The following is a 15,727-nucleotide window of genomic DNA, read 5'->3' on the forward strand; positions in this document are numbered from 1 at the left end:
TGTCTAGTCAGGTGTAAAAAAAACAAAAACCATATCAACATTGTATTAAATCTTTATTATGATCCTGTACATTATCTAATGTGTTTCTTCCCTCTGTTGCAGGTTATCTATGCACTGAACACGAAAAATGATGAACACGAGGCAGCCATCGCTACTCTGAAGGAGGCTCATGAAGAGGAGGTGCAGCAGATTCTTTCTGAGACCAGGGAGAAGATACTCCAGGTTTGTGTGTGTATTTGTCTTCCTTTAAATTTATTAGGTTCTTTACCACAAACACTCTGTTGCTTGACTCCTATGTTTCAATTTGATCGACTGAAATCAGTGAAGTTCTCCTTCTGTGTGCACTTTAAAGATAGATAGGAGCAGATGATGATGATGGACACACACATTACATAAGAAGATGTTACACACCGTTGTCGGAGTATGGGCACAACACAATACAATCTATAAGAAACTGACATATTTATTAAATATTTAATAAATATAAAACATGTATTAAATTATAGCATTTCAGTCCACACAACGTTCAGCTGGTACATTGACAGGATGCACTTCAAAACTGCACAAGACCAGTTTGACCAGAGGCATCATACCTTTCTGCAGTCCTGTGAAACTAAGTACACTCTAGAGCAGGGCGATATAACCAAAAATATTTATCGCGATATACATTTGAAAATTTGCGATAACGATATAACTGACGATATAATTGACACTAGACAAAATACTTTACAACTCCTCAACTTTATTAGTGCAAAAAAAAACCCCATCAATGTATTTTCACTTAAACAAGCAGCTTTTTTATGTGCATTAAAGTTATATAAAAAATGTAACAGTGCAAATGCAAATTCCTTGCTGACAGTTTAACCAAAAGGCATTTCCAGTGGAAATTGGCTGACATATGATCAGCATAACCATGTATAATATCCACAAAACTTATACACACACACAATATGGTAATATTATGTTGAAGCGCAGTACGTATCACTCCGCGAGGCTCCTGCCTACGGTAACCGTAATGCTCCAACAATCCATCAAGCGGTGCGGCTTCATAGCTTAGCAAAGTTGTACTGAAACATTTGACAGATTTTCGAGCACCATGTACGACATAAAATCATTTCGAGGTCAGTAAACACAACCAGAATTCATACATAAGGCACACGGGATTATAAGGGGCACTGTCGATTTTCAGAAAAATCAAAGGATTGAATTTAAGTGTGCTGTATTTTCCAAAAAACACGGTAATAACAACGGCCCGCTAGCATGCTCTACCAAAAGTAGTGCTTTGTTGTGTATCTGACGGACGAAAGCTAAACCAGTTCCACACCACTGAAGTTGCAGCATTTTTACAAACCAATTCTGGTTCATCCATTTCATTCAACGATCCACTTTCGCTCTTCTCATTCTGCATCGCCGCCATGTGTGTATGTAAACAAAGGCACTGCGCATGTGCGTTTTAGCCATATTCTATCAGCATATTTCATTTTCCTATCGTTGCCCAACATTACACCGATATTACCATGAACGGTATGATATAGCCCAGCCCTAGTACACTCCATGATTCACTGGCTTGTAGAACCAGCTTTGGCAGCAATAACTATAATAGCTCAACTTGGAAATCTAGGCTCACTCTTTTTTTACTATTTTTCAGTTCATTGAGGTTTATGGGCTCTCATTTATGGACAGCTCTCTTAAGGTCCTGTTACGGCATTTCAGTCAGCGTTAGACTTCGACTGTGCCCTTGTTGCACCTTCATTCTTTTCTGTTTCAGCCACTCTGTCCCAGGTCCTGTTGCTGCAAAACAAGCCTATATCATCAACCCTGCACCACTGTGCTGACAGTGAAGTGTCTGTGGTGATAAGCTGTGTTTTGTTTGTGTGGTTTGCTCAGGTAGAACTGTGCACACCTAAGCCATGGTGCCATATTCCTTTTATACAGAACAGACTTTCTCCTGGCAGCCCTTCCAAACTAATCATACATATTCATCTTTGTGTAGTGGTTAACACATTGACCTAATGTGCAAGAGATCCCTGGTTTAAGACTTGGAGAAGATGCAAATGATTTAGAGTTGTGTCACAAAGGGCATCAAGCATAAGAATTTGTGCCAAATCAAATATGCGGATCCCTCTTCTGCGGAAATGCGTTGCTAATAAGGGAGCATCTGAAAGAAGCACAGGCCTCAGTTAGCATGATAAATGTTGATTGAGATGTAGAGCTATTTGTCAGATGTGGAGTCTGAGATGTAGCTCTTGGGTTTTTTGGGTTTTTTTTTTTTGCAATTTCTCTGATTAGTGGTGTTACAGAGGTGCTCACACTTGTTGATGATTAATTAATCAAGTGTTTGATTAGCATCTCCTGGCTGCTACTTACCCACTTAATTCCTATGGAAGCAGTAAGGGTGTACTTGGTTTTAGAGAATTATGAAACGCTAAAGATGGCGATCTCATCCCCAAAGAGCCAAACAACATTCGAAACAGGAAATGGTTAAATCAATCATGTCATTGCACAGATGCATGCGCACATTAGAGTTTCACAACCATTTCAAAAGTCACGATATGTACGTATGCATAGCAGAAGTACAGCTTTAGGGGGGAAAATCTTTTTAAAGCTTTTCTTGGAGTTTTTTTGAGCACTTTCCAATGGATTTGAATGATTATTCCTTTCATCCAGTATCTCAGTGACCATTACACTAAAATTCAATTATTCAATTCAAAATTACTCCCAAGTTGTGAGATAAGAAATATATAATGCTGAACAATCAGGTCTATAATTGGACAATGAGGATGTAAATATAGTACATGTAGTAGTAGTAAAGCTGTACATACATTTAGTTTTCAGACAGAGGAGATGTTTGAGTTGGGGCTTTAGTAAAAGCTGCAGTTCAGTCCGTTTGTTTGTGGATTGTTTGAAAATGTCTGCCTGATGGTAGGAGCTTAAACAAATTGTGTCCAGGGTCTGCAATGTCTTTGATGATTTGCTTGGTCCTCTTCACACAGCCAGTGATCTAGAGATGTTGTTTCTGTGCCAACAATATTTCGTGCTGTTTTCATGACATGTTGGGGGGCTTTTGCTCCTGTCCACAATACAAGGAAGTGGTTTAAGAGCAAAACTGCTGATATATCAAATGTTACAGTGTTGTCCATTCACATTAAGTTCATATTATGAATCAAGTAGAAGCTTACAAGTCATCAGGCTTTTAGATCTAGGAGTCTCCTTGCCAATGGTTTTTGAATAACCCACTATTGTATACTCATACTATACTCATAGGATCAGAAACTCAGACCCTTTAAAACAAAAAAGCCAGTCCAGACTTCCTGTACAGGGGTAACTGGGATCTAACACAGTGTTTGGCTTTTTAGTAACATGCAGATAAAATAAAAGAGAGAAGACGGCGTTGTGGGAATCTCGTTAGACCAGGTTCATCCATGCAGAAAGGAGTTTCAGGAGTCTCAGGACCACTGCTGAGACATGTATTGTAGCAAGCACTCAGTATCCAGGAGAACAAAGATGTCTGCATGTGCTGATATAATGTAATGCAACCCAGGGCGAAGTCGTACTGAATCTAAACGTCTACATCTGACTCAACTTCTTTACTGGTAAGATAAAAGGAGGAGGATGAATATTATGTAAGCAAAGCCTATTTTTGAAATTTAGATAATAGAAATGTATCACAGGTGTAAAGAGAAGCTGTTCTCATAGGCCTTGGTTCATTTTGACCTAAAAGATAAGATTAAGATAAGATCTACTTTATTTATCATAAAAGGTGGGAAAGTCCTTTGTTACAGCAATTAAAAATGAAACAAAGCGTAATAAGATTAGACGCAATGATATAATAAATATGATAACAATAACAACAGTAATAATAATAGGCGGACAAAAGGCTGAAGAGGAACTAAAGTCAACTTTATAATAGATTTCAACAGAAAACAGACATCATTATAAAATCACATACAGCTGATGATGTAGCTAAAATACATCAGGAGCGCTGCACTGTGATCACCGGTGAGCTCAGACCACATTTGAAATGAAGTCATCAATTATGAATCATGTGAATATTAATTATTTAGGTCTATATGTCACGTCATTACTCTTGATGACAATGCCTCAATGACGATGCTTCGCTGTGAGTAATGTGACCAACCTCGATCAGCTGAACTTGAATACGCAGACATCGCCTCACTCTGCTTCTCTAATAAGTTTCCCTGGAGGCAGTGTTTACTGGTGTGCTTTGAATGCAAATTTAATTAATTTAGCCGAATTGGATGTACCTATTTAATCTTTTAATTTTCACTTTCATTTGTTGTCATAATGAGGAAAATCAAAGCCTAATTTAAATTCTGTGCGCATCAGCCAATCTTTTAAAGTAATTTTAATTAAAGCTGAAATCCAGGATGTTTATTTACCGGTGTTTGCATGCATTTATGTCCCATAATATCTCAAAATATCAAGTTTTGGAGGATATGAAGTGCACGACATATTGTGTCTTGTCAATTACAGAGTAAGCATCTCTGCACATGCTGTCATTAAAAGGCTAGATTTGGATGATAGCGAGCACTGAACTTTAAATGTTTGTCACAGTACAAGAGCAAGATCAGCGATGAGATGGACCTGAAGAAGCGGATCCAGTCTCTGGAGGAGTCAATGGAACTCCACGAGAGGATGAAGAGGCAGGCCCTGGCCGAGTTCGAGAGCTACCGTCAGAGGGTGGAAGACATGCAGCTCTGCACCGAGGCTCAGGTAAATGGAGGAGTGATGTGATGTCTGTGTGTGCCGGAGGCAAGAGGCACCTGTGTCTGCACTCACAGCTGCAGGTAATCGCTATTAAGTCTGTTTCTCTGTCCTGCTGTGAAGTGGAGAGTCTCTCTTTGTCTGCATCAACTGCCTCAGATTGCTGTGAGCGGTCAGGGTTCATTCAGGCCATTTTCATTTCTTTTTTCAAGGATTCTGTAAATAGAGTCCAGATATTATTCAATACATTTTTAAATTTAGTCACGTATATCCACGAGTTAATCCAGCTACATGATGACTAGAATGAGCTCTGTTTACCTGGAAACACCAACGTAATGTCATCACTTAACAGATTTTCTTGTACATTTTAGTAGGTTTCTTTAAAACAAGTCAACCAGAAGAAACTCCCCCATAAGAATGTGAGATGATGATTTATTGAGAATGATTTGGCCCACTATAACTCCATTTTTGATTTTACTAAGATGTGAGCAGGGCCTTGCAGAGAAACAGGAAACAAGGAGGCCTGGGTCATCTAGTTAAAAGAGGAGTTGTGCTCATGGTGGGACAAAGGAAAAGTTGGATCAAAGAGAGGGAGAGACATAAAAGAGAGAGCTTGGCTTGGTCCAACCTTTGACTGTGTTGCCACAGGAAAGGCCAAGAACCCATCAGAGCGAAGCGCATGGGGGAAATCAGAAAATGCAGCTTTGAATATTAGCCTAGGAAATGGGAGGCTTCAAGCTCTTGACAATTGCCTTAAGCCTTAACCCTTTAAGACCTACCATAGAACCAAGTCCGCCAGAGCTTATATTATATTTTTACATGTTGTAGTGCCATTTCTGGGAGCATTTCAAGTTGATATACATCAATACAACCATTATAGCCCAAATTGTAATAATATGTATGCATTAAGTGCATAGTAATTACATAAATTGCAAAAAAGTGCAATAAACTACAAAAAATTTGAAAATTGTTTTTGTTTTTTTAACATATATTTCTAGTTAGCGAAATTTAAGAGGCTTATCTCTCAAAACTGTAAATACAAAAAAGTTGCACAATAGTTTCCCACCACAGGAAATTTATTTTAAGTGTCTTCATAGTTTTATTTTTGAAATACACCAATTTTTATATACTGCAGGAAAAATGAAAATAAATATTATAATGCAAATTTGCAAAAAAACAGCATATGCATCAAAATAAACTATTTCCAGCAGTGCAATATGAGTCCTAAGCATCCCAGAAACGACACAGAAAGTCATAAAGTCAAACATAACTTTTAAAAACACAAGTATAGGCTCATAAGGCCCTGATGGTAAAAAACTACATTTCTGCAAAATAACGTCACTTCCGGTTTCGGGCAGGTCATGGCGGACATGCGATAGTTCGCGCTGATGGATGTAGGAAGTGTTACAAACAGCTGATCAGATCAGCAAAGCCTGTTTCTGGAATATTATGTTTTTGTTGCTGCAAGTGCTTTTTATGCAGTTTTTGCAAAGCTATATGTGGAAGGAAACCATGACCTAGGACAAGCTGATGGCATAAGATGTGAGTACAACTCCTCCGGTTTCATATGCAAAAAAATTATTGCGCTAGCTTACGTGGTTGCAGTGCTACCAGGATTTTTAAAAAGTTACGCAAAACAGAGCGTGTCAGCTCCGACCGGCTTTAAAGGGTTAATATACGAAAATACATGGAAAGCAGCAGAGGAAGGATTTAGATTCTTTACTTTAGTGAAGGCAGCAATACTACAAAATACAAATACTCTTAGATGTGGCTTAGTGTCCAGAACCAGCATTCTTTGTAATGTCGTGCAATGGGCACATGTTGAGTTGATGGAAAAAAAAGCCCTCGGCTTACTCAATCTACAACATGAGTTTATGGTCTCGTTAGATGAATAAAACATGAAGTTCATTTTGTAAATTAGGATCCTCATCACAGTGAAAAAAGGAGGGTAGAGTTTGCTGCAGCTCAGGTATATACAATGTTTCTCAGTTATCAAAGCCCTGCCTAATATCTCCCATTTTAAAACACCAAGATGGTGAGGGCAAAGCAATTCAGCAGGACCTCACTAACCAGTGGGTGATGCCACAGTGGGTGCACAGTGCATCCATCTTTTATATACAGTTATATGAGTAAAAATACAGACGAATTAGTGCCAACATTTTTGGACACAGCCTTAAATAGAGGCTTGCAACTAAAATCTAAATATAAAAACAGATGATTACAATGACCAGAGATCACAGACATGCTGTAAGCACTCAGTGTACCTTTTCTATAGTCCTTCATTTTCAGATTCAGAAGCTGGCAATGTCTGTTCTGTAAATTAAACTCGAGGAACAACTGGTGTTATTCTGGTACTATTCCAAAGTAGATCTGTCTGTTAGGATTACAGTAACAATAGACAGACCACAGACTGTTTGACACAATAACAGCTGGGAGAAGTAAACATTGCATTGAAGTCTTAGAGAGACACATGCACTCATCTTCTTCACATCTGCCTGGATTGCAAGCCAAATGCAGGATGTATTGAACAGCTGGATCTGGCTGCCTCTCGGATGCAATCACATCTAGTTTCTTCGATATCCAATAACAATCCAGTCCTGCTAAGACACATAAAGAGATATAATTTAAATTCGTTTTTTTCCACACCTCGTGTAAGTAGCAGAGGAGTACCTCTCTCATTGCTATGCTGTAAATTGCCTCTGCTTTGTTGTTTATGAGTTTATGAGCGAGCCAGTGTGTATGAAATCATCCCCATGTATATGCTTGTATATGACCTGGGAGGACAGTGAAGCGTGTAACTAATCTCTAACAATAGCTGACCAAATGAACATCATTATATAGATTTATGGAGTGTGTGCAGCTCTCTGATAAAAAGATGCAAAGGCAAGAATAAAGAAAAATTGACTATATGCAGGAATTTATGATTTAGAGCAGGGATGTCAAACAAAGCAGCCTGAACCAGGCCACCAAAGCCCACTGGATGGCTTTGAAAAGTAAGACACTTGTACGGACAGTTATCAGTACAATATACATCATCTCACAACACGTCTCCCTCAGTGTAGACATCTGGACCGTTTGGTAAATGGACTGATACTTGTACAGACAAAAAGAGGATTGAGTAAGTATCATCCACAGAATCAGAGAAACACAAATATAGAACAAGCCTGGAAGGAAAGAAAACTACTGATATGTTTAAAGACTCCAGACCAATGGCTAATGAGGGTTAGAGTTAGAACAGTGTGTCAGGAGTATCATGCCGTGGGGAAGCTTCGCTACATCTGGATCTGGGAATCTCGTCAAGATGGATGGACTTGTGAATAAAGAAGGATGTGTCAGGTTTTTAAAAGGCAGTAAAACAGGTCTGGGTCGTCACTTTTCCAACACAACAATCCAAAACAGACATTGAACTACCTCCAGAACAAAGTGAAAGTTACTTTTGCCTTTTCTAGATCCACTGATTTACAGCACATATGCAATAAGACATACTGTTAAAATGATCTGAGGATGTTCATCATGTGTTTTGGAAATGGATATTTCACCACATGTTATTATGCAGTGGTTTTACTGATCTAGCCCATTAAATAAAATGACATCCCTGATTTAGAATGACGCTCAAAGAAATAAAATGCAAACACCCAAAGGCTGTAGTCTCCACATATTAACCCATATTCATTATTAGCAGCGGTGGGCACCTGTAAGGCCTTATTCTGGTCAAGGGCACAGCGAGGGGAGCATTATCCTAGCATGTTTTGGCGGCAGGAGAAGCCAGGTCTCCTGGAGGAATGATTTGAACCAGGAACCCACTTGCTGTGAGGTTACAGTGCCGCAGAATGAGCCACTGTACTGATGGCAAATATGCAGATGTGTGTCTGTGTTTGTGCTTGTGTTATTATCCCTGAGTGTTTTTTTACCTGATAACTGTCCAAGCTGTCAGTCATGGGTGTCTCCTACTTTTATCTCAGCTGATATGCCACTTCTGTACCTTTTGAGACTAGAAAATCTATGGCTAATAGTTAGTTTGTGCTGATTGTGTAATTATCTACTTTAGAGAATGAAATGCCGTCCAATTAAATGAAAGGTTAGTAAATCTTCCCCTGACAGATGGTTGTTATGTGCCTTAAAGATTTTATCGTAAAATGTTTAGTGTTTTTCTGATCAGGTACCTTAGAGACCACTTTTCTGCTAATCAATATAACATATAATATCAATGGATTGAGACATTGTCAGAATGATAACCTCCTATGTCAATACTAGATGACATTTTTCATGTTATTTTTGAACAATGACCTTCAGAGCGTTTTCTGCTCACACACTTCTGTTTAGTCTGCTGCTTTTTACTGCTAATTTAGAGCAGCCAGGTCGGCAGCCAGAAGGTCAAAATCCCCCAAGCCAGTACACCACCACCTGGCTTAGACCTTTTGAAAAGTCACGCGCTCTGTAAGAAGCCTACAAAACCCATAAATCAATTCCCCTGTTGGCTCAGCCTTTCATTCCCGTCTTCTTTGGCAGCACACGCAGCGTGTGGTGTCCATGTCGAGGGAGGTGGAGGAGATGCGACGGTCCTTTGAGGAGAAGCTGCGTACATTCAGCCAGGCACAGGCCCAGTTTGAGCAGGAGAAGAAGGCCGCGCTGGAAGAGCTCAAGGCTGAGCACAGACAGGAAATCCAGGAGCTTCTTCGCAGCCACCAGAGCCAGAACGCAAACTACAGCAAAGACCAGGAGAAATTGGTACAGCTCCATAAAGCCGAGGTAACACACTCGCTTCTGCAAAAGTAGAGCAGCTCTTGAAAGCCAAAGCATCAAACTCTAAACCACTACAGGGAAGAAGAAAGAAAGTGGGACAGCGATAATTACCAAGTTTCCAACTCTTTGTTCTACCTTACCTTTCCTTATACAACATTTTAACGTTAGTATAGACTACATGCATCTTATAATGTAATTTATAATTGTCTCTCTACAGCAAAAGCATCAGAGACTTCTGGTTGCTTTTTTTTTTTTTTAAATAAACCGACTCTACTTAATTCGAAATGTGCCGTTTCTTTGTGTCTCCGTGTTGGACGTTCCTGCTGCAGGTTGATTCTCTGACAGAGCGGGTGGAGGAGCTGAAACAGGACAAGAAGAGACTGGTGGAGGAGTACGAGGCCAAACTCAGCAAGGTACAGTACATTAAAAATAATAACCATCATTAATAATTGGTAAACAAAATCGTGAGCAAATATGAGTTAATAAATCATTTATTGGGCATTATATGGGTATTTTATTCACATGCCTTCTGTGTTAGTCCACCCACCCGTGTGTTTTGTTTTGCTTTTACTTCCAGTTCTCTTGATCTCGTTGTGATTGTCTGTCCTTCCCAAACTGTTTACATGTAGTCTTGTCCTTGATGCCATTCAGTCACTTTGTATCGCTCCTCCAAACCCTTTAACTGCTGCTAGGGACAATATACAGTAGTGTTTGTTTTACTTTGGAGATCCAAGTTAGTGGGCCAACTCTAACCAGAACCTGCAGTAGATGGAGAACTGGTACCACTATGTTCTAAGTCTCTTAAGTCTATTGTTATTTACTCTATTTATTATTTATTAATGTTTTCAGGAAAGCGTGGGTGTACTCTCCTTCCCTGCTCTCACTACTGCTACAGTCTAATTCTGTCTAGAGCCAACCCAAAAAACCTAATACTGAGTCCAGATGAAAGGTGCGATCTTTTAAAAATAAGCCTAAATAAAATAAGGATTCAAGAGGATTCAAGCAGATTTAAAAGGTTTGCCTTGCAGTGTCTCATCTGGCATTTCCAGAATCGATTCACTCCTGGCTGTGCTAAATGTCCGTGGATTAGCAATAGTTAAAAAAAGGCCTGAAAATTGAATTTGTTGGCACTATAACGTTGACGCTGCTGAAAGTGAAGGCTGTTATCTGCAGATCTGTGTACAGGAAAAGCCATAGCAGCACTTAAGGACTGCATTTAGATGCTAGTAATTCAATAAAAAAAGCATCCTCGTCGGCAGTAAACACTGTCAGGAAAGTAATTTTGGCTCCAGCGCTAAATGTTTTTAGACCTTTCGATATAAAATTAACATTGTCATTAAAAAGAGAAAACTGAGGCTTATTAATTAGTTTTACACCCTTCATGTTTTTGGGTTAAATCTTTTCCGCAGTGGTGAACACTTTCACAAGTCTGCATTTGTCCCCAGGCTCAGGCCTTTTATGAGCGCGAGCTGGAGGCCATGAAGAGAACCCAGCAGCTTACCGCCGACAACCTCTTGGCATGGAAACGCACTGAGGCCGAGCTGCGACGGGAGTTTCAGACTCAGGAGGCGGCGCTGCAGAAAACCCTCGGAAAACTGAGGGCCGAGCTGGCCAGGGTGTCGGACGAGGCTCGGGAAAACCGGGAGAGGTCCTACAAGCTGCAGTCGTCACTTAACACTGCAGAGAGCAACGTCAAAGTGAGTGTGAACCCTCACCTGCTCATCCAAAAATGAGTCAACAGAAGGTGGATGAAGGCGAAGTAGCTGAAAATCCTGTAGTTTTAAGTGAGCTGATGTCTCTTTTTATAGACAGCTTGCAAAGATTTTGTGCCTGTAATCAAAGATAGATATAAATTAAAACAGGGAACAAAGTCCGTGTGAAGAAATTCAATAAAATGTATTCCTTTTTATATGGATAGTCACTTTATAGATTAAATTATGACGAGTAGATGTTCATCAAGCTGTCCAACCTGAGCCTGAGCCTTAATTTAACATTCATAGATTTCAAAAATTATATTTTATTATTATTAATGGGTCAAATAATAGGGGATCTCACCGTTTTAGGGCCTTCAGCTTGATTTTTTTTAATTGAATGCTCCTACAAGAACTGACGATGAGCATAGAAGAGCAATTAGCAACTAAAGCCAGGTATTTCCTTGAAGTATGGAAGTGAAACCTAAACAGGTTGTATTCTGTGCTTGTATACATTTCAACCATTGATTTCAACCAAGTGCAAGGTGGAACTGAACTTTTTCACAGGGTATCAAGGGTTAGGGTGTGGTGAAGGAGGACCCAAAATTGCAGGCATGGAGGCAGTAGGAAGTTTAACTAAAGGCGAGCTCTTTAATGAGCTGATAAGTAAACAAGACATGAGCAAAAATACAAAACCAAACGGGAAACTAAATGCAAGCTGCTTAAACTAACTCGGGCAAAGAAACACTCAAAAACTAAGCCTGGGAAACAGAACAGTAGCATAAATGGACCATAACATGACAAAGCACAAAGGGAAATGAATACTGCATATACACAGGAGGGTGATTAGAAGAAGTGGAGACACATGAGAACACAGCTGGAGCAAAATAGACATAATGAAGAAAGGGAAGCAAGACTGCACATGAGACAATGACTATCAAAATAAGACAGAAAATCACAAACAATGAGATACTGACACAGTCACATGGTAGAGACACAGAGAGAGAATGCCCACCGGGGACGCTACGAAGGACATACACAGGTGAGACTAGGACATGAAAGGGAACTGACTAAATTAACAAAATACTACGAACTAGAAACATAGCTCACTTCTCAAAACAAAATACCACATACAAAAGTCCAAAAAAACACAAACACTGGGAACAGACCCAGGGATCCTAACAGGAGGCTCGCTTTAAATTGGGTGAGGATGTCATTCAGCCATGCTGGGCTGTCTTTACAGAAGGATGGTTCCTTTGTGTCTTGATCTCAAACAGTGAACCACAGGTAAAATGGTTCAGCTACGTGTCGTAAGAGGTCTGGTCTAGGATGTAAGATTGATGGTAGCATGAAGAGAAACTGCAGAGCGGTCCCTGATTCTGTAGGGAAACGAATGTCATCAAACTTGGTGTCCTGCCTGAGTTTAATGCAACCATGTTGCATAGTGTCATGCAGTGAACTTATAAGATTCCCCGGATCATGCAGTGTGCGGGTGCCTTAAAGGATAGCGTTTGTTAAAACATTTAGTTGTTAAGGCAAATAGAAACATTCGCCAAATTAACGCTTCAAGTTGGCTGCTAGTCCAGGTTGTTCAGTCAATCATATACTTTTCATCTCTGTAATATTCTCGATATTTATAATTGAGCTATTTGTATATATTACAGCTATTTCTCATATATTCTAAATTTTGTAATATACTGTATTATTTAATTAGTTCAGTCTGTCACCGTTATTGTCTTAGAGCAACTGTAACCCACATAATTTCCTTAGGGATTATTGAAGCATTCTGATTCTGATTCTGATTAAGTCATTAGGATGATGACATGTCAGTAAGATTGTATTTAAACTTTGTGTCCCTGCTTGTCTTCTCTCTGTAATTTAGAGGAGGAGCAGATCAAAAATGTCGAAGCTGCTGAACAGTAAATTATTAAAAACAGCGCAGTGCGTTTCCACAGCCTACCTGTGTACTGAGAGCAAATGATGCTTAACTGTACAGTCTACAAGTAATTTGTCCCATTATTCTAAAACGGTTGGCTGTTTCTGTGCCATTAAATGTATTCTAGGACAGTTTAAGCAGACATATGAGCAGGGCCTTTCTGCACACTGCTGTCTCTCTACCCACTGATGTCTAACCAACATATGATGGACGATGTTATCTGACAGTGTTACCAGCTAATACTGGCCTGTTGCCGCTGTATTGGTGTGTATTTTGTAAGTAAGACTTCCTGTAAAACTATCACAGAGCTAGCACAGACAGATCCACGTATACCTACAGCCACTTTAGAATCACTGCGTGTCTCAGGTTAATGGATGTAAGGTTAATGGATTCAGTTTTACTCCCATTTGCAGCTCATGCTACCCTTTCAGTGGGTTCTGTATGGAATTACCCTTTCAGCATCCACCAGGTTGGCAGCAAGCCACTTAAGAGTTGAGTTAGATTTGGATTACATTTTAGCTGCATGCTTAAGAGTTCCCAAACAAAAGCTTTCAAATAGACTTCTTCTGCTATGAGATTTACATTAGCTGCTAAATGTGGCTGTGACTCAAACCACTTTCTGCTAGACTCTGTACTCTCCTGGCTGAAGTATTAACACTTTTCCATAAATTTTAACTTTTATTAATATTTATCAATTGAAATAACTAAAGGTTTTTATAAACTCTGTTGTCAGTTTTTTTGCATAGCAGCTTATGGGTCAGGTTGTAACATTCAGGATGTAAAATATCACAGAAAGACAATGCTACAGGCTTCAGTTAGCTTGTTAAGTTCATGACAGTACAATTAGAAAAAGACTAAAGTGTTACCGATTCTCTCTAGAGAATAGGGCAGCCTTAGGGTTTCAAAGTCCACTCCTCTGACTTAAATGCCGTCGTGGGACCACAAACCTCGATGAACTGAAGCAACATTGCAAAGAAGAGTGGGCCAAAATTCTTCCATGATGACAAACCCTACAAGTTATTGCTGCTAAAGATGATCTTACTTTTTTTTTTAAAGAGGAATTCGAGCTATTTCCTATTTTTTGATGATTTGATAGGCAAAATGTATCCATTATGCCTGAGCAAATGAAGCCCCCTATTAACAGAACTGGTTAAAGCAATATTGGTTATCTTCCTTTCGGATTTTTGGATTGCCAAAGTTGTAACTTTTTTTGTATTTGTTACAAATTACCCAAAATATCCAGCACACTAAGTCTCTATTTGGTATGACAGCAAAAATAGCAGTGCTGTGTTTATTTCCCAAGTCATTATTTTTTTTATTTTCTAGTGTCTGACTTCTGTAAGATCTTTAGTGACGACGCCCGTGATTATCTTCACCGTTGAAAATAAAGCTGACATGTGCTCCAGGGAGGATTGGCTAAGTAGGTCTGTTTTGTTTTGATGACTCGCTCTGAAGTTTATGTGGAATTATCACTGATTGCAGACAAAGACAGGAAGGGACCTCTCCTCCTTGGTGATGCTGAAATTAGGATCAAGGTCAGCGGTGGCTGTGGAGTTAATAATTTTAGCTATCAGAGCAATTAAGTACAACCCAGATAAAGAAACGACAAGCAGAGTGGTTGATACCTGATGTAAGAAGGTAAAACGGATATCAGAGGATGGAAACTATTTGATCCTTTGCTGGTTTTGTCTTTTGTGCAGCTGAAATGTTATTGTTATTGAGTTGTAAAAGTAATATCATAATAATCTCTTAATAACAGCCTCGGTATGTGAACAGATCTTTTAATCCTTCACCTCCTGCTGTGAGCTCATTGTTGGATGAAAGTAGATTTTAATTTAACCTTAACAAGCTCGCAACACAGGTTTGATTTACACCTCTTGCGTCTCATCATTGTGCATACCTATACAGTTGCTAGCATTTGCGCAAGTGGAGGCACATTTTTAGACCCTTCACAAAATTAATTTGACTCTTGAAAATTAAAATGCTGCACTAAATCAAAATGTTCCCAAGTCTCCGGAGGCATAATTACTGTACTGGCACATACGCCATGTGGAGAAACCGTATCATCAAATATCGACTTAACACCAGTGTGAGACACTTGCGGTTGGTGTCAGGATGCTGCAGCGTCTGCTTCACTGTTCTGCCACCCTCCTTTAGCTTATGATTTAGTAGGCAAATCTCCAGAGAAATGCAAGCAAATGATCGCTCAGTGTAACTGAGACAGACGTAATTAATGGCTCAGTGTTCACAAGCTTCTGCAGGAATATGCATGCCAAAAAATTACAAATTGTCCCCCAAGTGAAATACTCCACTGACGCTGTGTTAAATTGCTGCTGTCACTGACCTTGGACTAAATATTTCACTTCAGGTAGAGCTTATCTGGACTAAGTCTTTGGGAGCTTTTAGTGAGATAAAACAATAAATCACCTAAAGCACTATGTTTGGGTCCCTTTTTGTATTTAAATGAATATGCAGGAATCAGCCAGGTCCAATCAGGAGGATTGACAGAGGTGAGGCAGTATGTGAGAAGAACTCACATGTGTGCATGTGGGTGTTTTTGTTGAAGTTTAAAGGGGATTAGAAGTGAATCAAAGGTGATCAGTGAATGTCGTGACAATGGGATTCTTCTGTT

The 15,727-nt window shown here is 39.5% G+C and overlaps 1 protein-coding gene across 5 annotated transcripts in view; it reads left to right on the forward strand.

Annotated features, from left to right (window-relative positions):
• The window catches only part of fam184ab (family with sequence similarity 184 member Ab), a 206,014-nt gene that overhangs the window by 78,685 nt on the left and 111,602 nt on the right, over window positions 1-15,727 (forward strand). For all 5 annotated transcript variants that reach the window (XM_006805644.3, XM_006805647.3, XM_006805646.3 and 2 more), the window contains 5 exons: window positions 103-222; window positions 4,576-4,734; window positions 9,235-9,474; window positions 9,798-9,881; window positions 10,914-11,165. In XM_006805644.3, coding sequence (XP_006805707.2) covers window positions 103-222; window positions 4,576-4,734; window positions 9,235-9,474; window positions 9,798-9,881; window positions 10,914-11,165 — 855 coding nt within the window. The remainder of the gene's footprint in view (window positions 1-102; window positions 223-4,575; window positions 4,735-9,234; window positions 9,475-9,797; window positions 9,882-10,913; window positions 11,166-15,727) is intronic.

The sequence above is a fragment of the Neolamprologus brichardi genome, chromosome 15, assembly GCF_056152115.1.
Source record: "Neolamprologus brichardi isolate AB-2024 chromosome 15, ASM5615211v1, whole genome shotgun sequence".
Taxonomy (NCBI): domain Eukaryota; kingdom Metazoa; phylum Chordata; class Actinopteri; order Cichliformes; family Cichlidae; genus Neolamprologus; species Neolamprologus brichardi.